At 43.0% G+C, this 27,703-nt stretch overlaps 1 protein-coding gene across 5 annotated transcripts in view; it reads right to left on the reverse strand.

Moving 5' to 3' along the window:
* Nucleotides 1-27,703, reverse strand: part of zeb2 (zinc finger E-box binding homeobox 2) — an 86,041-nt gene that overhangs the window by 16,257 nt on the left and 42,081 nt on the right. For 3 of the 5 annotated variants that reach the window (XM_015371687.1, XM_015371686.1, XM_015371689.1), the window contains exons 3-4: nucleotides 5,511-5,765; nucleotides 511-579 (exon numbers count right to left, since the gene is read on the reverse strand). In XM_015371687.1, coding sequence (XP_015227173.1) covers nucleotides 511-579; nucleotides 5,511-5,765 — 324 coding nt within the window. The remainder of the gene's footprint in view (nucleotides 1-510; nucleotides 580-5,510; nucleotides 5,766-27,703) is intronic. The other 2 variants (XM_015371688.1, XM_015371690.1) reach the window with 1 other exon arrangement.

The following is a 27,703-nucleotide window of genomic DNA, read 5'->3' on the forward strand; positions in this document are numbered from 1 at the left end:
CAACATGTAAAAATATGGCAAAATTTCGTGAATTTTCCGGGGATTTCGTAGCATAACGTTGACATATAGCAATATTTCATTAGTAAAAGAGATTGATATGGTGTTTTTAAATGGCAATATATCAGCATATGAAGATATTGGGATATTTTAATGTATCAATATTTTTTCCCTCGTCGTTAGAAGTTTTTAAGTCTGTAAAAAAGAAGTTTTTGAGGAAGAAGAAGAAGCAGTATTTTTAATTTTTTTATTTTTAGACTTTAGAAACTCAGAAGCTGATCAAATATCGGGTTAAATATCAGTGGGGTGGCCGATGTCCGATATTCAGTTTTAATGCCGATGCAGGCCGATACCGATAGAGGGCCGATTATATTGTGCATGCCTAAAATATGTATTTATAATCATCTCTGTAATGTTACTGTTGTGCAGGATTTTAATGATTTTTAATCCTGTCGGGTCAAAAGAGCAACTTTAAATAAGGTTGGAGGTCAAAGGAGGAAGATCTGAACTCACCTGTACCGTTTCCAACTGCCTGTAAGGTGGCGTCGGGCCCCAGGGCGTCAAAATCATCTTTCATTTCATCTGCAAGCACAGAAGAGAAGGAAGAGGAAGGGAGGGTGAGTGATGTTGACAACAAGGCCTTTAAGAAGAAGAAGGTATGAAGAAAGCAATAAAGGCACCGCTGTGCATCACGGCGTGCCGCTGCTTTGTTCAGCACGCCTAATGAATGCTATCATCAGGGCCAGACAGTGACTTATTTACCTTTAACATGACAAAAAGCTGCAGGGAGGCAAAGGAAGCCTCGGTCGCCAAACGCGGCGATTAAATACAACACGGAGCACATCCACCTGAGCAATCACAGACCTCCAGCCAACACGCCGGCTGAGCTTATTACTCCCCGGCTGTGACGCCGCCGCCGCCCTCTGCACGCCTATTTTATCACACGTGACGCGGCGGATGCCTCTCTCTCCGAGCCCATTGTGAAGCACTCGCATTTTTTTGTGATTGGCCGCAAAAGCCCCGGCAGAGAGTCGGTTCCTCGCTCCTGGAACTAAAAAGAATACAAACCCTCCACCACAAATGAGAGGTTGTAGCTGCAGGAACATTTCTCGGCGGCAGAAATAACCTCATCGGTCCAGGGTAGACCTCAAGTGGGCGGGGCGAAGCGCTCAGTGTTTTCAAGCAACAAAACGGGCGAGCGAGGCCTTTAATTCTAACTTTTACTTGCAGGGATCCTGAAGGAGGACGTGAGTTTTTGACCATAAAGAGACAGAGAAACATCCAGACAACCTTTTTGATCCGTCGCTAGGTCATAATTAAAGTGCAAAACCTCGAGAAATATGTTTTCTTTTTTTTCCTAGGAGGCCACACCGAGCAGGCCTAATCAGGGTAATGGCACCAGTCCCGTGCAGAGAGACTGATATGGTCCTGGCACAGGTGAGGCAGCTGTAAATAAACAGTGGATTGAGAGAGGCTCATAAACAAACCCACTCCTGACAAATTCTTCCTCCACACGAGGACACCGAGCGGACAATCAGCCTAAGAAGTCGCCGGTCCCTCCTTCCCGCCCCGTCGGTGCAAATCAAATCAAGGTGCTTCCGAGAACATGTGCCGCTCATGAAGGGCGACTTTCACATCCATACTAATGTCTCCCTTTCTGGAGATCGCAGGAACCTGACTGGGATAATACAGGAAGAGGTCGTGGGTGTGCATGTTGATAATAATGTCATCCTGCTTACATTATTGCACACAAAGGCCAGAAGCAGCAGGAATTTTTATTTTCAGATGAAAACAATGGGGCTCCATAGTTTGCGGGATGCTTTCCGGGGCCTGCAATTCCAGGGTTTGCTTGGAATTAGAGACGTTGCTTCAGCTATGGGATGATAAATATATAATGACAGACTTCTCTAATGGTTAGGGTAACATCTTCCTATCTTTTTTTCCCCCCCTTCCTGTACATGTATGGGAAGCTAAATACATAAATAAAGGAAGTCAAAACAGATTAAAATATCCCCACAGGTATCAGATGTCTGGATTGATGGAAACCTCCCAACAGGGGCAAAAACTCCCTCACATTTGCGCGTCCTCGTAGGCACCGTGTTTGCTTTGGGTAATCAAATTTGCCTGCATGCTTTGGGCCTGACGTGGAGGGATGACCGGCGGGATTAACTGGCCCTTCACTCTCCCTCTGTTTACCTTGGAAAATTTGGGGTTATCTGCGGTTTGTCTGAGCGCGGCCGCTTCCAGCAGGAGGTAGGCGAACACCGCGCTCACCTCTCAGGCTGTGGCCTCTGGCACACACATTCACAAGCACAGATCTGTGGGCTGGATTCAGTCTCTCTGTGGTGGAATCACCAAAAAATAAAAAAAATAGGCAAAACGAAGCCCAACTTTCCACGTCTATATTGGATATACGCGCTTGTTTGTGTTCTTGGGGAGCATTCTGGAGGTAAGCGAAGCCTGTTTTGTCAGCAGTAAATCACAGGCGACTTCAGACACCTCCTTGAAGACTGATGCCGGGGTCTGAAGGGCTACCTCCGAGGGGCCCGACTGTAATTTCACCTATTTTCATAGCCGCACTGATGGTGTTTATTTTCAAAACATTCCTATTTTTACGGCCGGTCGCTGCAGTCGCAGGGTCTTTTAAAGTCCACCCCCCTGACTTTTTGTGCATATTAACCTTTTAGGTATCCTGAATCTGTCAGGTTTGAGTAAAGGCTCTTTGAACTGCAGGTTATGTTATGTTTTTATAAGCAAATAACAGGGTATCTACCTCTTGGCGTCTAAAACAGTACGCCTATTGTATGGCCTTGTACGGAGGTATCCATAACACTTCAACTTTACACGTTTTGTACAATTTTATGGGATAAACCACAGAGTATCATAAATACAATGAAAAGCATACATGGTTTCCAATTTAAACATGTTTTTGGAGTATGTTTTCTACCAGCAAACCAAGAAAAGCTTCCCCACAGCATAATACTGCCACCACAATGTTTCACTGTGGCGCGAACAGCTTGACAGTTTGTATCAACAGAGACTCTTTTTACTTTCTGTTGGTTTATTACATAGAAAACACGAACGTTTGTCACTGTAACAGGAGAAAAATGTAAAAAAGGTTTTTAAGGTTTAGCCCAACACTGCAAAAAACATCTAGAAATAAGTAAAAAATGTCTTAAATGAAGAGTATTTACCCTTATTTGAGCAGGCAAATAAGATGATCTGCCAATGGAATGAGTATATTTTACTCCTAAAATAAGATAATTAGATAATATACACTTGAAATAAGACAAAGCAACTGTTTTTTCTTATTTTAAGTGTAAATTGAATTGTTCCATTGGCAAAGTGTCTCACTTACCTCCTGAATTCAAGAAAAAATGCACTTAATTTGAGCAAAAATGACTTATTTAGACTTCCATTTTTTGCAGTTGCATCTTTTTTGTGGGGAAACAGAATCAGTCAAATAGGCAGAAATCTCCCTGACCTTCTGGAGGAGTTAGAAAAGATCAGGTGATTTATTTGAGAACGTCTGTCAGTGATAATGATGTCATGCTTTCTAGCACATTGCGTCCAGCCTCACTGTGGGATTAAGGAATGTCAAGGACAACTCCGGGCCAAGATTGTACCCTGGAATCCGAGGGAGATCCCTGACGAACTTTACTTTCTTTTCTTTAGCGCCTATTTTCTCCAGAATCTTGATCTATAAGTTACATGGTAGCTACACCTGAGAGTAGAGATCCACCCCAAGAGATCCAGAAATGTCCCAATCTTCCAGATTCTGCTTCCTCTATCTAAACCTGTGTAGCAACTCCTGATAGGGGAGTGACAGCAGAATGGTGAAGGAAGGAGGGAGGCTGCCGACTTATCTCAGACCCAAGCTATGTGCTGAGGTATCACTGTAGACACCAAGGCACCGTAGAGGAAGAAAAAAAAAAGAAGAAGAAAAAAAGTCAGTCTGGGAAACACAGCAGCCGCAAGATTGGGAAAGAGACTCCCAAACGTTCTAATGAACTTGACTTGCTCTCCGAAATATGTCAGCCAGTTTATCACACAAGAAGCAGATTATCTGGAAATTGCAACATAGTTGAATTACAGACATTATGGCACCGCAGGTCTTTATCAAATAAACAATTACCGTATGCAATGACAGCTTGTTTATCCTTTATCTTGATTTATTTACCAAACCGTCTCCTCTTTCTTCCACCCCTTAAGGAGCAAAACGTGAAGCGTTATTTAGAAGTTTTTCTCGTTCGATTTGTCCCTAATAAATGCTCCGCTCTGTCCCCCCCCCCGCCCAAACCTTCCGTATTAAAATTTAAGGCTGCTGAATGTTCCCCCGGTTTTCTCGCCACCGTGCACAGCCAGTTCATTAGCAGAAATGAATAGCGAGGCCCGGCTCATTTAGATGGGCTGTCTTACATGACTTCTCGCCATACTCTGTTCCTGTCACATGCTTCCAAGAATCATTGACTCTTATTATACATGTAAATGGCTATCATAAAAATAAAAATTTCATTTAAGATTGTTAATGACCTTTTTTTGCAGCAGTCTGCCTTCCTTTAATGATTATACCCTGCCCCCTAATTAAAAGTATTTATCTTTCAAGCATCCGTGACTGGCACCCTCTGAAATGGGAGCTGCTCAACAAAAGACCATCGCTCAGTCAGGTTTGGGGAGGTATCACCTGACAACCTTTAATGTCTTGGATCTCCTGCAGAATCCGGAGACTTTGATTCCTCCCTGGATTGTTCCCCCGCTCCTACATATCTGTAAATATTTTCCATTGCTTGGCTCAGGGTAGGGTCTTTTCTCTAAGCGCAAACCAAATGGTTCAACGCTGCTTGTGGAGAAACTGTTTATCACGTCTGTCTAACGAGAAGGAGAGGGGGGGGACGCGTCGCAGTCAGACCTGGCTTTGATCGCTGTTTGCAAAACGCTCCCTGCCGTTTGCCTGAGTCTACACCAGCACCAGATGGGTGGGGCTTACCGCGTAAGATAAGTTCCACAAGTGGCAGGATGTGCACACAAAGCCTGCGAGGTTCAGCTTAAGGGGTCGTTTTTTAGGGATTGGGAGCTCACCTGAGCCTCAAACATCTGGTGAAACCAAGGAAGGCGAAAAACAAGATTTGGTTTTGTGGAAAATCTTTGTCGGTTTGACCAAAATCCAACTGCAGTGTGTTAGACACCCTTTGTCTACCTGAAAGAAGGATTCTATAAAGGGTTTTTATTGTACCAAATGTGGTATAAACTACATAATGGGACGATGAACTGAATGAAAATGGAGTATGTCAATGGGTTGAGGCCAATGGTGCTGTATGGCCATTGCGTTACATTGGAATCCAACAATCTCCATTCTTTACGGAGGCTTTTGAAATTGGTTTTCAACGCAAAAAAAATGTCATATATGACATTATGAGAGGTGCAACCTGTGTAGACACTACCTTCAGGTAAGAGTTATTGAATGTGACCATTAGGGTTAAGAGTTGTGGTTGGGAGAGGTTTCCGACACTTACCAGTACCGTCGACCGAGGCACTCAGGATGTCATTGTCAGGCCAGATGTGCTCCACACCGCTGTCCCGCATCTCGTCGTCCTCTTCGTCCTTGGTCAGCAGGCCGTGGCTCTCGGCGCGGGGCGACGCCTCTGGGTTTGTGAGGCTGGCTGGGCTGCTCGTGCCGTTGATCAGGGGGTCCTCCTCGGACACAGGCAGCTTGTCATCCTCCTCCGTCTCTGAGCCCGTCTCCACCACGTTCTCATAGTTGAGAGCTGCAAACCGGAAAAGAGAAGGTGGACAGAGGAACGCCAGTCAGTGGTGGAAACTTATTGGGGATTTCAGCTTTGGGTGGGGTGGTGGGGGTGGTTTACAACCCAATTACAGCATCTGCGAGTGGAATCTGTGGCCGAACCGCAGCGGTGGGCAGACAGCTGTCCAGGAGATGCGGGTCAAAATAGCCTCTAATTTTCAGTCCTGGTCACATGCCTCAGATGCCGCTGAGCTGCACCTTTCAGAACGGCTCAGCTCTGAAACATACCAGCCGGGCCTTAGATGCTCCACATTGCAGAAACGGTACCACAACAGGCTTAACTTATAGTCATTTAGATTATTTCAAACAGCCTTCAAACGTCCTCACTGTTACTGTAATTTTAAATGCTTTTTGATCATAAACACACTCCACACACACGGCTGCTCCCACGGCACACCGGTCCCTGACACACACGCCTGGTTTCCTCAAAATAGACAGCCTGTAAATAAGGGCTGTGAACTCAATCAAAGGTGGCTCTCATGCAAATTTGTCACCACTAACGGCTGTTCATCTGCAAATACGCGCCTCGGCGTAAATCACTGCTGAAAACGGACGTTGGAGGGTTTATTTGAGTGGCACATATGGAGAACAAGGCGAGCCAGGAGCACATGGAATCACATTGGGACACACCTCACTGGCAACTAAAGGTGAGGAACCTAAACCTTTAAGATTGGTGCTTCTAAATTCTGCTAAAATGAAACAATAGTTTTAATAAGTCAGAATAAGTGCGCAGGGTGGTTAATCTTCATGCAAAAGTAGGAGCGACTGATGCCTCTTGAGTGTCTCCGAAGTAAGAGCGATAACCAAACAAAGTCCACCCATGACATTTCTGAAAACATCATACATATGAAAAGATAAGCCTCCCCACAGCTCCTCCTAACACGTCTCCCTGCGACTGACCGGTCTGCACTTGCCTCCAGCGAACAACTGCACAACAGGTGCAAATTAAAATGAAAACGGGGCTTTCAGACGGGGGAGCGGAGAGGGAGGAGGAGGAGCGGGAGGGTGGGAGAGAGGTGACCTGCCTCGAATACCAATCGGCGGAGGAAACAAAACCTTTTCAAGAGGTGTGATCACAAGGGTTTAGGCAAGTTCAGACTCAGTAATGCTCCTTACGGATGACAAAAAGGCAACGAAGGCTGGAGATGCTACGACTTTCTGGGTGGTCCGCAACCTCCGAAGAACTCTGTACCTGCTTCAATATGTCATCAAAAGTTTACTCAAGTTTTTTAAATTTTATATCCGTCCAATATGTCTAACAGTTCTTAACCATGTCCCATAAGCTCGGAACACCCTCCCCTCCCAGCTTACAGAGGAAAGAGGGGGGTCGCCGCTAGAACAAAAGGCCGAGAGGCTTGGGAAGCTATCAACCCATCCCTGTGAACCTGATCCCTGGATGCAGATTCAATGACGACCAGGCAGGGGCCGGCTGAATGAAATTATCTAAGGCTGGACAGGTTTTAAAGGGCCCATTCTTCCCCAATAAAAGGAGTGAGGGAGCTTCTTTTTGTTTCCGCACACATCCAGCCACAGCAAAGAGCACCGTTCCTGACTTCCCACATAGGGAATGAGGGGATCGCTGCCCTCGCTGATCTAACTTCAAACCAACTTCTCGGGACTTGCAGTTATTTCCGTCCCAAGTTTAAAGCATTTTGTTGCTGCTTCCGAACGTTAACGGGGGTGGCGCTGAACTGTCTGAAACGCAATCATCTCCGAACGTCAGCTGTCAACGTGCACCTCCGAGAAGGCAAAATGACAGCGGGGCGCTCGTCAAGTCAAATGCGTAGTCTTAACACGGAGAAAGCCGCCCATTGTTGAGGTGCCATGGCTGACAGGAGCCGCTCCCTCTGCAAGCGCCGAGCATCTATTGGTATTGTGTCACGCAACAAAGTAATTCTAACCTACTAATATTTCGCAGGCAGCTTTTAAATCTCTGCAGAACATCGGTCTTAATCAGCCTTTTGTGTCTTTTGGGAGAGAAGAAGACAAAAAGGAGATAATGTTTACTCCTCAAAATGCCTCCTCTGTCCTTTTCTTACCTTAAGTGTCATCCTTGACAAAGGCAAATTATGGATGACGCTCTTTTTTTTCTTTTGCTACCTGTTTCTTCTATTCGACTTCAGCATTGCAGATAATTAAAATGACACATGTTTTTAGAGTTTTTGACGCAACCTGGTATTATTCTGTCAGCTGGCTGAGAGAAGGAGCATATCTAGGGCTAATATTGCGTATCGATTAGGGCGGTTGGAAGGGAATTTAACTGAAGCAACTTACTCCATCTGCAAAGGCGACAGTTCATAAGTGACAACGCTACTGGGGGAATTAATCTCACAAACCTCGGCACTAAAATGACTGTGTTTGCGAAGGGTTTGACAGCAAAAAGACACACTTACAGCAGTGGAGTTATAATCAACTCTTGCCAAATGCTTGGAAGCATTCAAAGAAGTCATAAACAATGACCAATGCTGGCATTTCTCCCCTTTTTATCTGAAATAGCGACATCTTGCAAAGTTTGGGTTGCAAAACTAATGATAAAAAAGAAAGTTTAAAGAACTCTGACTGATGCAAAGACATAACTGAGGCATGAACTTTCATTGGAGCATAATTTATTTGTCTTTCCGACAAGTAGGGTTAGATTAGCTGCTGTGTTTGGGATCATAGACGTTCTGAAGATCCAGTTTGGAAAAGGATTCAGGTGTTGGACAGATGGCTTTAGGTTTTAGTGAAGAACCAGCTCCTTGACTATAAGTTCGTTAGCTCATATGGCTGCAAAACAAGCCCTTATCATCAATCTTCCACCTCCATTCTAGAAAGGACAGTTTTCTTAAAAAATGGCACTGTGCCCTGTGGCCAAGTTTTTCTACTTTGGTCTGATCTGGACAAAAGACTTCATGACTCATTAAGATGCAAAGAGGTTTCCTCCAGTACACCCCATCCAAACAAGCCCTACTTTTTCTCCAATTGTCAAACAAAGAACTTCAACAATTAACCTGCCAGCTGCGGCCACTGGTGTCCAAGATGGAGCGCTTAAGGTATATGGAGGTCCAGAAGTTTCTGACAGAGCTCCAAAGACTGCAAAGATTTGGTAAGTTTAGAAACACTTGAAGTGTCAAGAAACAACTTTATCAGGTAATGGTGTTTCGAGGTACTAGAGAATTCCCTTGTCCAGCTTTTTTTTGGCCAACTTTAGGAGCATCAAACACTGAATTATAAGGGCATTTTTGCAGAAATGTTCACACCACCTGATTGAAATAGTTTTTAAACAACTATTTGATCAACTGCTGCTACTTTCTTGTTGAATCTTACGGTAGCAGCACGGTTGGATGTGTTAGAATAGGCGAGACCTGGAATAAAAAGGCTCTGCAACAAATTTCAGCTTAAAAAAACCTCAGCTCAGTTGTGTTTTACCTGCAGGCTGCTCAGGAAAATCCTTTCACCAAACTAACAGGTATAATCACATTTATTTAACAATCCCCAAGAAGCTAAAGCGGAGCCCACAGGAGGCTGCGTTAAAAGGCCTTCCTGCTCGAGTGTCAGAGCCAGAGAGAGAAACAGAGCTCTGTGGAGGTGATCGCTGCAGGGAGAATGACTAACACCCACGTTGGAGCTCCAGCGCTCACCCCGGCTGACTTTTTTCCCTCTTTTTTTAAAGTCAAGTGTCGAGGCTTAGCTCCAGGTGACACGCTCGGCCTCCTACGCCGATAATGAGCCGGGACATTCTCCCTATTGGACGATAACTGCTCGCGCTCGCTCCCTGTCTCATGAATGTGAGCCAAGCGGATCACCTGGATGGCTGCGAGGGAGAGACGGGCATGCAGGAGAGCTCCGACAGAGTGTGTGTGTGTGGGAGGGCATTAAGGTGGAAGCGGGGTCGCTGCCTCGTGGCTACGGCCGGCGGTAGCCGATTCTCTTGATGACCTTTTGTCTGCCATTGTTCAAGTCTGCAACAGTTTAAGCACTTCCTCGGGTAAGTCTGATAGAAACCTCGCACCAACCCAGGGCGGATTTTCTCCACAGTTTGCTCATCTCTACACTTTCAGATAACCTTCATCCAATTTCTCTTTTTTTTTTCCCAACAACCGTTTCTAAACTGGACAAACCAGGAAGAATAAAGCATTTCCTCCGTAAAACAAAAAAAAGCCGCCCGATGACGTGAGCCGAGCCCGGACAAAAGAAAAGCAGACATGTTTGGATATTTTGTGCTATCTTGTCTCAGTATAATGGCGTGATCGAGCACAAGGGGCAAATCGGGGCCAAGTCGGTGAAAGGACGGTGGCAGAGGGCAAACAAAAGCTCTGAAAAGAGACAGCGAGAGTGAGGGGTGAGGGAGAGGAGGGGGGGGAGACGTGAGGGAGACGATGAATGGTGAAAACTCAGTGAAGTGTAAACCTAACCTGGGTGTGTGTGTCTCTGCAGAGACGGGGGAGTGAAGTGAGTAAGTGTTTGTTTGACAGATAGAAGTTTCTTTACAATTTAGGTGTTTAAGAGATGAGTTTAACCTTTATTACGGCAGGAACAAGTGAGAGATTTCACTTTCCTTCAGGACATACCCTCCATGCTGCCGCCACCGTGTTACAGTCTCACACTTTTTTTTTTTTTTTTTTAATCCTGCAGCTTCTAAAAACAACCCTAAATTTAGAAACTTAATGCTTTTTAAAGCTTCCTGGAAACATCAAATGCACAAAATACATTTTATTGAATTCTTGAATCAATCTCTTCATGTAGAAACTCACAGCTTTGACACACAAAAGCAGTTAAAAACAAACCTGAAATATAAAAGTTTAGGGAAACCTGATTTTTTAATTATTAATTTAAACAGTTAACTGTCTATATTCTTTGTATATTTTAAATATATTTAATTATGTTTTATTCCTCCGTTTCAGTTCATCCAACTGTTTATTAAATTTAGCAATTATTTTTGATTATATCTTTATTTCTTTCATTTTTTTTTGGTAAAATATGTTTTGTTTTCTCTTATATTGCACATTATTTGTTTGTTTTTGATCACAAGAGAAACATAAATCTCTGATTTTTTTTATATTTAATGTTGAAATCTCCCTGAACAGTTAAAGCAGTTTGAAATATAAGATAATAAAAGTCTGTATTTGCTCCATCTGGTGTTAAAAGCTTTTTTTTTTTTTACATTAATATTATACCTTTTTTTATTTTAGAAGTGTGCGTGTCATGGCAGGATTAAATAATCTGATTAAATGATTCTAAACAGATTACACCCCTCAGATTAGAAGAAAGGATCACATATCTTCCATTTTTTGGATGATTTATTAAAAATGGAGGAAGCTTGTGTCCAGTTTATGCTGGGTTGTGTCCATAAGGACTCGTTCATAGCAGCAATGACTCTAATTCAATTAATGTGCCATTTATTTGCAGAGGAGGCCCAGGCAACAGGCTGGGGAGGGGAGGGGGAAGCTCAGAGGTCCCACCTTTGCTGGGTCCTGCATGGATTCACCATCTGTGCCACCACCTCCTCCTCCTCCTCCCAGTTCACACATGTTTCTCCCTCCAACAAATGTTCCAAGTAGACCCTCCTCCCACCTCCCCTGTCACAAAAGCCAAAGAAGAAGAATAAAAAAGACACACAAAAGCTTCCCCTGGCTGCCCTGAGGACTCCCAGGCCAGGAGGAGAGGAGAGTGGGAGGAAGGAAAACAGGGCAGGGAAAGCTCTGAGAAGGGAGCTTATATCTTTTATCCCGACTCAGGTGAGGCTTCCGGATGTTTCACACGTCAACCGACGGGAAGAAGGGGTAAAAAAAAAAAAAAAAAAAACACGGTTAAAATTAGAAAATTTAATTTATTTGATAATTTCCCAGAATAATTAGAGTTAATATGGGTTAATTAATATGCAAATCTCTCAGCAGATGTTCAGCAGCGAGGCTGAGGAAAATACAGCCCCCTTCTACTTTCTCCTGCCTGGTTTTTGGCTGTCAGTTATTGGGCCGTAATTACTGTAACTAACCAAACACACACACACACCAACATATATCGAAAAGGGGGGGGAGAAAAAATTAAAAAGAAACGTTTGCTGGATGAACCGCTTCCAGTTTTGGAGTCGTCGCCAGGAGAAGTGGGGGCTCCTTCTCCTGCACATAAAAGGGAGACCATCACTAATTTCCCCTTCTTCATAAAAAGCCCCCTTTATTTCTGCTACGAATGAAGCCGAATGAGAGCAGCAAGTGCTCTAAAGTACGTGAAATCTGCGGGACTTTGTTTCTGAATGTGCATGTAAACGCAGATTGTAGGGGAAGAAGAGGCACCTGCAGGTTAATGGTGTAGAAACACCGCTAATAAAACAGATGTGAGCAATCGATTTCAAGTCAGGACGAGTGTTTATGTGCTGAATATGAAAGGATTAAAAGGCAGGATTTTCAAAATAAAACGCCGCATGACTGCATTTAGTGCCATAATTAAAGTCTTAAATGACTGATCAGGGAAATCATTAGACTTTGGGTATTTTAACTTAGCGGGTAATATACAGTGAGCTATCTTTAGCAATAAAAAATGAGTGTTTGCACACTAAACAGAGTATTATCACCCTACGGTTAGCATTAGCATGTTCATTATCGTCTATTTTAGCCAATTTAATGATCACATACTTAACAATATTACATTTTAAATGATAGTATTTCCTTTCACAAATTAATTTTAGTGTTTGAACTTTACTATTGCTGGGTTTAAATCCCCTTTTACCATTAGCATTAGCATGCTAACAATACCTTCAAAGAGAAATACTATAAGGACAAATTATTATTATTACTTATATATAAAAGTGTGTAGCATGAATTATCTAGTAAATGTAAAAGTGTTTACATTCTATTAGCATGCTAAAATCCCTTAATTTATAAACAAAAATTGCTGTTTGAACATGCTAACAGTATGAATAGCGCTTTGCAGTTATGGTTTAAAATGTTAGGATTTATTTTGCAACACAAAAATTATTATTATTTTTTTTTACGACACTTGAATTTACAAACAAACTATTAAAATTAAAGGTAAAATTAAATTATAATTAAATTAAAAAGTGAAAGCAGAGTGTTAAAGCTTTAAACATCCCATTAGCATGCTAAAATGGTTTGTGTCTGAATGTTAAAGAAGGTAAGAAAAGGAAAATAAAAGATTTTTCATTAAAAAAAAACAATTATTTGTTTCGGATGAATGTGAAATTTATGAAAGTGTAAGGTTTTCAGAATAAAACATTACATGAAGGGTCAGATGTCACTGTTTGGGGTCAAATTTTAGTTTTTTTATAGAATATTTTCAAGATGTCTGATTTTGTTAATGAATTCTTTGTTAAAGAAGAGGAAAAAAGAAAAAAATCCAGTCCTATGTATGGATGATCCAGCCTTTTCCTGTGGTCAGCTCTCTCCCCAATAATAAGGAACAGAGTGCGTTTGTGTGTTATCTAAATCGCTTCTCTTCATCTCCTCCTACTCTGTCTCAGAGGGACACGGTGGCTCAATGCCATGGCGTCCACGCCCTGCACCGACGGCAGCAACATGATAACATGGCATGTGGAGGATTTTTATTAATAGGAGCACACACTCAGGTGGTGGAATCTGCTGACTTACAGTCAGGTTTAGAGGTGGGGTATTATCAGCTGGGACTATTATAGAAACCCCACTTTGTGTGTGTGAGTGTGGCGGCCCTGTGAGAGCACGCCGTGGCCCTGCGAGCCCTCGAAGCCACCGTGATAACACATCTGCTTTGGGTTCATCTGTTTATGAATCACTCCTATCTGCCATGGAGGTGCTACACCGATTCTCTGTGAGTGGGAGTGGACGTCTGTCTCTGTCTGTGATGTGTTGGACTTAACTGTGTGTTTACAAGGGAGGAGAGTAGATAAAAAGGAAGGTGGTGCTGGGGAAGGTCTGCTTTGATCACAGTTAAAGATGGCAGTTAATAACAACAAAACTGCAATAAAATCAGCATGTAGCTCGGATTTTCTAACTGCAGAAGCATAAAGGGAAGGCTGGTACATCTGCAGAAGTACAGCAACAATGCTTTTTTATTTACTTTACACTGTAGTACCTCAAAATATAATATTAGACTCTTAGCTCTATCTATTTTCCAAACATCTTTAAATTAAATCAGAACCTCATATCTTAGGAACTGCAGGGTTTCTTTACAATAACACATATTCAAATAAAAGTATTTTGCTTTTATCCCCTGCAGGTAAAAACAAGTTTATACCAAATCAGTTTTGTTTAAATTAACAGTACATGTTTGACACATATGCTACATTTTATGAAAAAATGAATTATTTATCAATTACATTACACAGCTGAAGCGTAAGGAAATATTTGCTGCTACAGAATTTAAATATCTTTAAAAAAAAAATTATTAAACTAAAGAAATTCAGGCTAAAAAAATCCTAATATATGCTAAAGTTGCAGTAAGAATAAAAAAATAACATTAATGGACAAAAGATTTTCCTTATCACACAAAAATTGGTAGAATTACTCAAAAAAATGCTACTAGAATAATAAAATTAGTGCTAATTTTCTAAAAATTAGGTACTGCTTCCATTTTAAAGTTTATATGAAAATCATAGTCAAGGTGCTAAAATTTACTGTTCGTTTAATGAAATCATGCAAAAAAATTACCTTTGGAACATTGTAATTATATTCAAATAATCAAACAAAAGGGAGAATTAAAATAACCAATAGCCTAGTATGCTAAAATGATCACAGGTTTAATCTGGTGTTTGGAAACTACAAATATAAGTGATGCAAAACAATAAATACTACCTTTAAAATTACTATTAGCATTCCAAAAATGTACTTATTACAACTGAACAAGTATCAAAGAGCTAACATTTTAGTTAGCATGCTAAGATAATCTCTGCCATGTTAAATCTTCCTGTTAAAAGGGAGCTTTTCCTCCCCACTATCGCTACAAGCATGCTTAGTGTAAGGGATTGCAATCAACTTAGATAGAAAACGTTGAATCAATTTGATTGGATGATCTGGTGAACTGTAAAGTGCCTTGAGATGACATGCTTTCCAAGCTAAGGTTTTGGCACACATGGGTCTGAAGGAGATTACCTTACTTTAGCATTTAAAGTGATTTATTTAAATAACAGAAAGCAAAAGCTCCGATCCAATAGTCATTTTTAACCTTAAACTTAAGGCTCAAAAGCTTAAAAGTTATGTTTCTGCCCTTTTTTGAGGGCATATTGTTTGAGAAACCAGACTAATTAAAATAAATGGTAAAATATTGTTATTATCTGAAAAAATCTGAAAAAACTTTGACCATTCAATAAGAGTTACTGGATATTCAATCAGCCACAATGCCAGGAGTTATGATGCAGCCAACGATTACAGAACCAGAAGCAAACTTTCAAACCAGGTGATGAAACACCTTAGCTTGCAGGGATAAGAAAAATTCTCTCCCTTCCAGCAAAGAGAAGCAAAATCCAGCAATTTTTCATCTCTGACGGCCCCCTTGTGCCTCGATTTAATAAAAAAGGAATCTATAAAAATAAATTACTCGCACTAAGTATATGCAAATTCAAATGTAAGCAATCATTGCAAAATTAATTTTGCCAGAACTGATTAAAAGCTTTAATAAATCTATATACAGTATTCCCCCAATCTGATATTGTAAATTTATTACGCTGCCTGTAAGATTAATTAAAAAAGCGACGGTAACATATTGCACTGCCAGCCCAGATTACTGTACTTTTTTTTGCTAATAACGGCTAAGCAGAACCTGAGCTGTAATTACGGGCTAACAGAAGCTTTTGATGCCCATTTTCTTCACAGGGAGGGGAGAGAATAAGATGTAATGCATCTATTTGGGAAATGAAAAAAAAAAGCACATCAGTGTTTGCTGAAGAATATCCAGCAAAATACACTTTGAACAACAATGATAGCTGATGGAAAAATAAAAAACACATCACAGAGGTTACAGGCAGTCATCCCAGGCTCTTTCACCTTTTTTTCTGTGTACTAAGAGGCACAAATTGTTGAGTGGGACGCCAGATAGCTCAGAAAACAACCAGTTTGATCTGGCCAAGGTTGTTTTGCATTCTTGTCCGCAGTGATGGGGCCATGGCCACGTTTATCTCAGCAAAACAGCACCTGAGAGCTAAAACAACCGCTTCCCGACGCCAGATAGCCTTAAAAACTCCTCAACAGCAGCTCCAGTCGCCGCGTGAGTGATTCCTGACATGACTTCTCTGTTATTAAAAATGTTCTTAAATAAAGCTAAAAATGACAACAAAAAGCAGGCAGAGGGAGCGAGACCTTGTGCTGTTATAAAACTCTGCCGGTCACCAGCTGTTTAAAGGTCGATCTGTTCCCTTTAAGGAGGGGGAATGAACCCAGGACCTCAGATGGACTAAAGAGATCAGACAGGATGAACAGGAAGGGTGGGGGGTCCAGGTGAGGGGCCACAGGAGGGTGATGAGAAGAGCTGAATCCTTCTTCTGTGGCCTGAGCCAATCTGGGGGCCCGGGGCCTCATTCACATGTTAATGAGATTGTAAAATCACATCTGTTACCCCTGCAGACACACACACACACACAGCAGATCTTTGTCACCTGAATGGCATCCCCACCAGGTATCAAACAGGCATCAGGAAATTGGGAATTGTGTGTGTGTGTGTAGCTCATCAACAGCAGGGAACCGACTAACCGGCGTTCTCCGTCTGTAAATCACACACACACAAAGACACACACTCTGGAGATGAAGAGGGAGAGCCCTCTGGAGAGAGGCAACTCTCCCTGACACTGTTACCAACTTCCCAATTAGCCACCAGCCAACCGAAAGGAGGGGGTTCAGGTTGTAAGACAGAGGCCAAAGCTTATTGTCACAGTAACACCCCAAGTGCCTAAAACCATCTCCTGGAAACTCCTTTGTTTCCCTCAAGGAGGAAGAGATTTAAAAAGTACCAAGAATTCCCCCCCTGAACATGTACTACGCCTGATTCTAATGACCCATCGGCTGGCAATACTAAACCACAAATTCAGTAGTCAGCGGTGCTCCAAAGTTCATTGCCGTTTAGAGTTGCAAAATTGAGCAAAACTTTTAAAACAGCAGGTAAAAGACAATGCAATGCAACGTTTAATGACGTCATGCACTTAGGTTATGTTTTGATGGAAAGTAGAGGTAGCAAGATAGTGAAGTTTTAAAAGATTTATCGCAATTGTCTCTAAGCACAACTCACTTCAGGTGTGCCTGATCTCAGCAACCAGGGTCAGAGACACCTGGATTAGTCAGTTCACCTAGTAATGAAAGACAGGAAACAGGAGGTAGTGGAGTGGTGCATAGAGTCTGTTGTTCAAGCTATACTCATCATGTCAGGTAGTATAAAGGGTAGATTAGACTTCTGCAACTGCATACATCAAACGTCGCTTGAGTCTGGTCGCGGACCAGTTTTCCTGGTATGCTTCTGCACCATTGGTCTGGAATTTCTGGTGATGCACGGCAGTTTCCTGCCAAAGCGTAAGGGGAACCTATTCGAGAACTTGCGAGAACTCCGGCGAACGGTCACAAGAACGTTGTTTCGGCAGAGACCTTGGCATCTTTTTATATTTAGTCGGTGGAATTGTACAAGTGGTTTTACTTCGGAACCTCCTTGATTAACCTTTCGTCGTAGTTGTCCATTGTAGTTCCTCGGTTTTTAAAAATGTCACGCCACGGCACCGTCGACCAAGCAGACAGCCTGGAAAGGCATACCAAGGACCAATCACAGCTGCTTTTTGTCTGCGCACTTCCTCTTGAGCTCTGTGCGGGTTTGCGACCGTCCGACACATAGTCTGGATTCTTTTGAGACAAATAGACAGATTTGACGGTTGCAGAGGCTATGTGTCAGAAGCATAAATTGGCCTTTAGCATTGATACATGCCATCCTGAGAGCGAAATGCAACTAACGATTGAAACACCTGATCCATCTGCTGGGGTAAATATTCACTGTCTCAGAGATTACTGGACAAAATGTGTATAAAAACGATGGAAACACATCTAGTATTTCTTATATTTAGCTCAATATTTAGCCATAGAGGTTGTTAGGAAGACGCATTTTTTCTTGTACAACCTCTTTTAACCCAAGGATACAAGTAGTTGATTGGTTTGTTGTTTGGTTAACAGGGAGGTATTAGTAGGAAAAAGGACAGATCACTTCTCTGCCTGTTGATTGAATTAGATGCTAGTGTTTTATGAGCTCCTAGTAAAGGACCTAGAAGTAAGAAAAGGTTGTTTTTATCTAAATCTAGGAGCTCAATTATCTTGTTTACAACTTTTTATTTACAATGTGGGAATGTGTGCGTGTCAGACTGAGCCAGCGGCAAGGTACGCCAGGTGTAAGACAGCAGCGAGATGACACAACTTAACCTCTCTCTCGATCTCTGTAAACGGCAGGACCAGGCAGCGCCGCAGTCGGAGGCCCCGGAGCCTATGACTTATACATGACGTGGGAGGGAGTAAACGGGAGCGGAGCGAGGCGTTTTGACTCTCCCGTTTCAGTTCCTGTGGCTTTTGTTTTTATACTTTGTATCTTTTACGTTATACCTGCCTATCTTGTCTAGCTGCAGGTGGGTGAACACTACACTTTTAATTACACGGAGGGAGTTTAGAGTCAGAGCAGGAGTGGAGGCGGGGGACGAGGCTACCTGGGGCTTCTTCACATCCTCTACACCTTAATAGGCATGCTAAGACCTTCACTTTAAAGTCCAACAGGGCAACACCAGTGGTTCAAATTCTAGTTTAGCCTTTAACATCATAATTGACAACACTTTTAATACTTAAAATGACCTCGTAACACTATGCTTTCCATAAATGCTGCGTTGGAATCACAACACACTGAACAGCAAGATCATTGGTAATGATCTCCATGGAGAAAGCAATTATTCAGACAGCCAGAGGGAGTCCCGCTTAAAGGAACAGTGTAAAGAAACAAACATGTAAAGAAGCAGTGGGTCAATGAGATCAAATGATTTAGCAAGAATTGCCTTACAATGGCCTAGTCAAAGTCCACAACTAAATCTGAAAACCCTCAAAAGACATTCAGCGGTTATATAAGCTGGTTCTACACAATGTGGTTGATTGGAAAGTGAAAACAACGGCAGAATTTTCAGTTTTATAAAACAAAAAGGAAATTCAGAAGATAGATCGATAGATGGAAGGCTTACATAATTGAGAAACTCGACATGAATGTAAGGGCTTCGAGTAGCTTGAACACACACACCGATCTGCACACTCCACGGTAAGTAAAAAGGAAATTTTGATCTAAGGCTTTCCAACTACCTACCCTTGGGTTCTGCCTCCCTATGTTTCTGTCAATCCTCTCCCCTGCTTTTTTTTGATCAGTGGCTTGAAAGAGTCGAGCATGTGTGAGTGCTCAGGTACCTGGGGTATGCAGAGGTGCTAATTAGCTCAGCAGGATAATTGATGTGTAGATTACACCGTTGAACAAATGCTCTGACTTGTTTGTTCTTCACACTTCTTCTAGGAAGGAGGAGGAAAAAAAGAAGGAAAACAACAACCCCCGCCGCCCGTTTACGTCGGCCCTAATGAACAATTTACCTGGCTTGTAAAGGAGGTGGTTAGGCCTGCCAAGGCAGACGAAAACGAAGAGGGGGTCGCACCAGAGTTCACATCCCACAGGTGGAACCGCGGCTCCTGCCTCTGCACCCTGGTGTAACTATGACTGGTTGTGAAAATTGAGTATGTGGATATATCCTCTCTGCCAAACCCTTAAGGAGAGGATGCTGAGCAATTCCAAAAGGGAAACAATTTTCAAAATGAAAGAGCATGCCATTAAGAGTGCCAGTAGGCTTTCATTGTTCTGACCCCCCTTCCTATAATGCTATTTCCTCCATCTTTTGTCTTTGGGATGCTATTATTAGCAGAGTACGCACGCGAATAACCTCCCCCCTCCCACAGGCGTCCGTTCAATAGGGTTTGAATTTGCTCATTAACGGCTAAGAATCCACAAACACGTTCGCCGGAGCTTTTGCTACTGCTAATAAACTAATCATGCCCTCTCGTCTAATTGGGAAATAGAATGAGAGCTTCGCCTGAGGATTTTTATTTTTTTTTTTTGTGGAGGCACTGGGTTTCCATTGCGCTGGCAGAGAAGTGGAGCCCATTAGCAGGACAGATGTAGAGGCAAAAGGTGAACGGCTGAGATGTCGGCGCTTCGCCACACTGCTGGACCGCCCGTAATCTGTCACCCGCGCTAGTTTACAAGTTAAACACATTATTGTGTTTATTGAGTCTCATTTCTAGGATGCATAGCCTCGGCTGCTTCTTTTTTTTCCCCCCTTCTTCTTCTTCCCTCTCTCTCGTGGAGGGCTTACAAACCTGCCAGGGCACTGTCACTGCATGAAAGCCATTAGCATTTTTCTTGCAGTCCTGATTAGTCAGGCTGGCAGGGCAGAGACAGAGCAGGAAAACAGAGAGATAGGGCAGCAGAAGCCAAGATGTTTGTTTCCTGAAACAGTGCCTCCCTAAAATATACATACCCATGGAACCTTTCACATTTTTTCATGTCACAACCTCACAATTTTATGTACTTCATTAGAATTTGATGGCACACCAGCTAAAAACATGTGGAAACATTCAGTGGTATTTCCATTCGGCATGTAGGACAAAAGTCTGAGTTCTTTACACAGCTTTTATCCTGCAAAGGGAACATCTTATGGATTTATTCAAACAAGTAGGGGCCAGATTTATGCAGGGTATTAACAGTTTCTTCATACTGAGCAGCGGACCACTTAACTCCTCCAAAGCTACACGAATCATAATCATAGAGAGGTGTCAAATACATCATTGTGAAAACTATTTGACAAGCAAGGCTGCAAATGTGGCTTACTGGGAGAAGGACATGAGGGTCATCTGTCAGGTTTGCCACAGGGTATGTATTGGACATAAACATGTTGGAAAAATTGAACTCTTGGGTTTAAAAAAAAGGAACCCACACAGTAAAGAGGGGGCAGCATCATGGTAGGGGATTGCTTCTCTTCAGCAGGGACATAGGGAAAGACAGGGTCTGTGGGATTGAATTAAACGCAAAGTGATGGCTGAAGGCAAAAGTTTGCATTAGATTTCAAGTGTTGGACTAACACTTTCTATGTGCAATAAAACAAAAATAAAGTTCTTGATAACAATGTCTCTCAGTGTGAACAAGTTGAAGCCCAGACCTCTTTCCATTTAGAAGCCATGTGGAACAACATGAACCCTCAGCAGCTCTTGGTTCTGTAATTTCCCCAGAAGTACTATCATTTGTATTTCTCTTGTAAAGAAAAGACAGCCATGAGAAATGCACTCAATACAACACAGATAAGAAGGAAATGGGTTTCTGTTTTAAATCAACCCTGAGACAGATTGACATATCATCAAAAAACCTCCAGAGCCATGTTTGGGAGTCTTGCTGACTAACTGGCGTTTTCTGTCGCCAACCTGATAGCTCCGCTCCAACATCCCTCATCCCAGACCGGTGAGGCAGCCAGACAGCCAGTCGTTCCACAAGCCCACTAAGCAGGCAGGCACTTTCTTTTTCTTTGTTTTTTTTTTTTTTTTTTGTTTTTCCTCCCTGCCTTTTTCCTGTCGCCATCTCGGTATTTAATCTAACACCGGCAGGCGGCAAGAAGGGTTTACTTTTCCCCCCTCAAAGACAGCTTTGCGAGTCAGAGAAGGCAAAAGTGGGAGGAAGAGAGCCCGAGCGTAGAGGCGGGGAGGGACAGGGGAGTCTAGGCAAAGGCACAGGAAACCTGGGCCAAGCGTCACTTTTAACAAAAGCCTTTCATCTTCTCTGCGCTTTCCCCCCCAAGACAGTGCGCTTCCAGCAGTGGGATTCTTTTAAGTACATACCTGATAAGGAAACTTTTTTTTCCTTCTCTTTTGAGAGTGCATGAAGGAAAAGTACCCCCCTCCCACACACATAAGCACCCACCCTGGCGCGGTTAAAACCCTCTGATCGCTTTGAACGCCAGATACTGTCCCTTTTATCCCCGGCAAACGGGCTTCCTATGGCTATTAACTTATTCAAAACAGGTAATTACGGCTGGCAAACAGAGGCGCCGCGGATCAGAGCGAGGCACTTAGGCCCACTCCACCTTTTGGAATCAGACCTTAGCTGGGGCAGAGGTGGTGAAGGATCCATTTGCGGATAACTGCACCTAATCCATTTTAGTCAGGAGTTGCCGTGGCAGAGCTGGAGAGAGACCCATGGGATGTATCTGATGGAGAGGTCATAAATCATGAGAAAGAAGTTGAAAAAGTCGAGCTCCCACAGACTGAGAGGTAGCAGAAGACGAGGAAAACAACCAAGGCTATCATCACCTTAGTTAAAATATCAGCGGCTCAGGCCGGCTAGGGCGGCACCGACGAACAATGCCCTCTTCCTTGTGGTTGGAGGAAAGAGGGACTCAAGCAGAACCTCGGGTGGGTGGATGTTATTGCAGGACAATTCCCTGAAGTGTAGTTAACATAGCATGAGCCAGTTGGTGGGCATTTTTATCCAAAGATCTCTCGCTGCATACATTTCTAGCTTGGCTGAACTCAGCAGGAGCTGGACCAACCTGACAGGAGTGCTAGAGGGGGAACTGAACCTCTAACCTTGGTGGAGCTGATCTCTAATGCAAGAACTTCAAAGCAACAGTTCACAGTGAGGTAAAGGGATTAAAAACGCAATCTTTCATTGCCAAAATGTCACAGCAGAGACGACTAGGTGCGAGTAAAAAGGACGGAGACGACAGAAAACCCAATCTAAGGATCTTCTCATCTGCACAGGACGTAAATGGAGCCCCAGGGGAGCACTCACTCTCTCCTTCCTCGCCTTTTCTCTTTCCCTGCGCTGTTTGTTGTTTCAGGTAATGAAAACAGAGCGGCTGACAGAGACGTTTTCATGTTGTTTTTCTGACCCTGGACGATTTGCCTGAGCCTCCTGCTAGCTAATGCTCGTTTGGGCCAGAGGTGAAGTTTGACAAGATCCTTAAACATACCCCCAACCTCTCCTGTATCGTCTTCGTCCTCCCTTTTCTTGTATTTTGAGGCAAAGCTGTTGCATAAGAAACTCTCTGTATCTATGGTAATGGGCAGCTAATTGATCCCGTGGGGATCCGTTGGCATGGGGAGAACTTATTTACTCTTGCGACACAGACATTTTTCTCCTTCCTCTAATGCATCTGTAACTCTCAAATTCTCTTATCAGTTCAGGGCATGACGAGGTCCAAAGGGAGGGCCGGTGTCTACACATTTTCCCATTTGGGAAACATGTGTTCATGGTGTGACAATCAACAGCCCGTCGCACCGCAGAGACCAACCAATCAGACTTCAACACCTTTTCCTCTTCTCTCCCTGAGCAGCCTCACCCACCTTGGTGTCAGTACCACAAATTGGCCTCCAACAGGAACCCTGCATGCCAAGGAGCCATTAGATGGACAAGGGCTTGAAGTCAGCCCAGCGGTTAATGTGTCAAAATCCTTCTGCAATATATGGCAATCAGCTCCCTTCATTAGGAAGAAGAACATTTTATCTAAGCCAATATCTGTTTCAAACACGTTGATATTGGACTGCTACTTCAAAGGTACACTATGCTAGGCCATGGTGAGAGCAGTGGACATCTTTGCCACAATATCTCCAATTAAATAAAGCCGTAACCTGCCCCTAACAGAGGGGGTTAGGTATTGTTCTGATGGCAGGCAGAACCGTCGAGCGACTTCATCTTCAACAAACACACCCTACCTGAGTCAGCTCGGGCTGAGCGCAACCGGCTGACTTCCTTGCAGGAATTAAATCCTGTCCCAGATAACAGCTAATCATTTGTCAACCGGAGAAGCAATTCCCTCCAATCACCCGGGAGGAGAGCGCCACTTTATCCTGAGCTGCTGTCAGAACGGCCGAGAAATTACACTCTGCCCAGATTCCCGTTTGGAATGACAGAACATCAGCTGACAAAGACGAGGGGCTGAGGAGGTGGTGGGAGATTGTCCTCCTATCACTAGACACATGTTCCCATCATACGTTAGCAACCCAATGCTCAGACGTCTAGAAAAGAAGGGAATTCAAGAGTTATATTTCTATTTTCAGACTTCATTTTACTCTGTCACACTGTCTAGAAGTTGTATTAATCATTCCATATAGCATCCGTACCTCTCTCAACAAACCAATGAATGTACTTTTTGATATTTTAGACAGAAATTGGTTTGATTTTATTCTGGAAAGATTTTATTCTGGAAAACAATGGAATTTAGGCATTCAAATCTTATAGGAATCCTGACACCACAACACCTGCCTGCATTTCCTGCTCTCCAATCCCAAACGAGCCCAAACACCTGGGTCTTAAACATTTAGATGGCTGGGATTTTTTTTTTTTCCTTCTTCAAGCACATGTGGCCCCAGAAACATAAGAACACATAATCACACAGAAGCTTTGGGAAAACACATGCTAGAAGTATGCACACACACACACACAAACAGGCTGTCCATGCAGCTGTTTCCTTTCGGGATTCCTTGAGTTGCTATTCAGTGACTCTCATGGTTCTCTCAGTTAGGAAACCATTTGGAGAAAAAGACCAAACCCTGAAGATTCAAATTCTCCAGGAGCTTGAACACGTAATTCAACTTGCAACCGTGACATCCAAGATATTACCACACCACACAGGACGGAGGATATCTGCACATCACCTCATTGCAACAGGAAGCAGTTGTCAGAGCTTCGCTTTTCCCCCCCAGACAGACGGAAACTCATAGCTTTGGGATGAACTTTAGCTCTGTTCCCTTTTTCTTTCTGTCTTGAGCAAGAGGAGACATTTCTCCTGTAATCTTTGAACTTTATGTTCCTTTTTAGCAAAACCGAAAAAAAAAAGAAAAAAACTGGGGTTAGGACTGCAACGCATTTGCCAGGAACTCTAGCCACAACGCTACCTTTTCAGTTGAATTTTTTAAGCTTGTTGGGGCGTGTCTTCAGGTTTTATGTGTTGGGTGAGTTAACTGACTGCTTCTGGGACTGCTGCCCACATAACATTGGTCATGCTTAATTACATTATGCACAGTGTGGGGATATTCATAGTATACATGAGCATCAAATTAAAAGGCAAAAAAAAACAGACAATATTGCCAGTGTGGAAAAGGACCTCTGACACTGAGCGAATTTGGCGATTTATTTAGAAAAAGACACCATCCTATTTGATTAGCAATGCTAAATTAACGTCAATTTAGGAACCTGAGAGGGGCTCAGCGGTGTGGTGCGGCGGTGGCGTCTGGGAGACACCGGCTTCTTGATGGCATAATGCAAAGTCTGCGCGTTGCAGATAAGAGTGCTCATACAGTAGGCCCAAGGCCCAAAGCTGTTTGTGTTGCAGGAAAACGAGGAGTAAGAGGAGGAGGTGGGAGAATGTGTGTTAGCGTGCAAGACAAACGAGGAAGGGGCTTGACGGTGCGAAGCGACTTATCTCCCATTATGGGGAACAGTAGACGAATAAAGCAGTCAATAGAAGAGGGAAACAATTAGAGCTAAGAAATTGAAGGGTCCAATAAAAACCTGAAAATCTTTCAGGTAGACATTAGATTTGACTTTGAGTTTTGGCTTTCTGGATTTTTGACAAGCTAAATTAAAAGAGAATACAAACAATTGCTTCACAAATATGTGCAAATGAGAAAAAAGTTCAGGGGATGTGGGTGGAATCCAATAAAGAACCGGACATTTTGCAGCTAACGACAATAAATCAAACAGACTTCTGTTCGGGATGTAAATAAGGGATGTATCCTTTAGCTAAAGTATGATAAGGCAGTTCTGGGCTAAAAAAATTCGCATTTTCAGGCCAGATAATCTAAAAGGTTAAAACAGGTGTGAGGACAGAAGGAGTCTTTTCTTCCCGACATCTTTATTCAAAAAGTGGGTAAATATCCTCACATTTCTTCACCTACATCCTCAGGTTCAGTCGCTGCTGCTTTGCGCTTTGCAAGTCACCCCGGATGAGAGCGTCAGCTAAATGGCAAAAACGTAAATGGAAAATGACAGGCCCTGGAGATTCCCCTCCGTCCTGGTTGTGTGTACGCGTTCAGGTTTGTCCTTGATAAAAGACGGGGGAAAATATATTTGTGCAGGAGAGGAGAAAAATTGAATAGAGGGATTTGGCGTCACAAAAGTGTGTCTGACAGGTTGAAGGGCTGGAACCGTGAGCGATCGGACACCTTGGTGGCTTTTCCTGAAGCGGATATGACACTGCAGAGCTGAACCCCCCCTCCCTCTACCTGACAAACCGTGTTTTTAAAAAGGTTCATACCGAAGCAAATGAGCCTTCACGGGAAAACTTACAGCTTGGATTCTCTCCTTTTCATGTATTTATTGCGTTCCTTTATCTTGCTGACACTTAAATTTCCCTTTGGGATAAATAGACCCTGAATGTAGCAGAGGGCCCTGCTGTTTTAACACACAGACACAGACTGAAGTGTCTGAGAAAAAAACAGGTACAAGTCCCCGGAGAACCTTTAAAATCACCTCCGATCGATGCAGTAAAATAAAGCAAAATGCATAATAATGTTTTAGCTTTCCAGCGGGAGCAAAGGGAATGGAGGAGAGGAGCAGGAGGCAAAGGTTTTCCAGGCCAGGCAGTGTTTCTATCTCTCACACCCCACGCTGCTCAGTGGCCAAACGGAGAAGAGAATGTTTGTCAGGAAAGTAACGAAAATCAATAAAAAGGCAAGACCCCACCACCAACAACCTGGCCAAAGGCTCACGGCACGGTTTTCCTTCCTACGCTCGGTACAGCAGGGAGGCGGAAGCTGGAGGAACAGCTGGGCCTCCCCCACAGTGGTGCCTGTAGGCTGCCTTCATGTGTAGAACGGGAAATGGTCGGACATCGCCACTGCGGCCTGACGCCGGACCCGACGCATTTAAGGCTAAAGCTAGGGCATCAAAGTTTGACTTTTTAAAAGGACTTTTTTTTACCCTGAGATGCAGAGAATCTTTTCCATTTTAGGTTTAATTCTCTAGGGTCATATCTGCATCATAAAAAACATGTTTTTGCCTCATTTAATGTCAGTAAAGATGAGTTTGAGTCACATTATTGATTCCATTTAAGTCTAAGAAACATTGAAAGACATTTTCGTAGATCATATCAAGGTTCTACATTTTTTAAACTTTTAAAGATTACTTAAAACCGTGAGTTCTATACTGCCACCTAGTGATAAAGCTTCCTATCACAGTTAAAAATATGTGTTTATACAAATTTTTTATGGCTTAGTGAAGTCCTAAAGTGTTCTGGACATTTAAAAATATAAGAATATTTTTCTCATGAGCTGCACTGTTATTCACTTTCCCTGTTTGGTTCTTCAGTGTTTCCTCCTTAACGACTCTCAAGGTCCTCCAGGATTCCAACATCAGCTGAAACCAAAACATGACTCAACACTCGCCTCCCTTCCTCCATCGCTCTCCCTCTGACACATTATTCTGGCAGCATATGGCAATACAACATAAAACTCCCCCTCCTAACGCACTCCAACTGCGTCTTGTCCTAAAACAGCGCTGCAGCCCACACAGCGCGACCCAAACCGAGCTACACGCAGAGGTAAGAACATTTGACCCTCGATTTCACAGCAGCATTAGGAGCTATGAGCGTCGGAGCAGCAGAGGAGTAGTGAGATCCTGTTCCTCTCCTCCCGTCTGTTTCCTTGCATCTTAAAACACTCGGAGGAGTCCAAACTGTTATCTAGAAACTAAACTATCTTTATGTTAAATTAAAGTCATGGAAACTTTGAAATGCACCACAGATATCTTAATATAAATATTCACAAAAATCTCTCTATAGAAACACCTAGAAATCTTCAAAAAAATTAACATTTGGCTTTTTTTTCACATTTATATATATTAGTTTATTTCTATAGCGCCAAATTCACAACACATGTCATCTCAAGGCACTTTACAGTTCAACCAGATCAT

The sequence above is a fragment of the Cyprinodon variegatus genome, unplaced genomic scaffold (assembly GCF_000732505.1).
Source record: "Cyprinodon variegatus isolate N-32 unplaced genomic scaffold, C_variegatus-1.0 Scaffold63, whole genome shotgun sequence".
In the NCBI taxonomy this organism is placed as follows: Eukaryota; Metazoa; Chordata; class Actinopteri; order Cyprinodontiformes; family Cyprinodontidae; genus Cyprinodon; species Cyprinodon variegatus.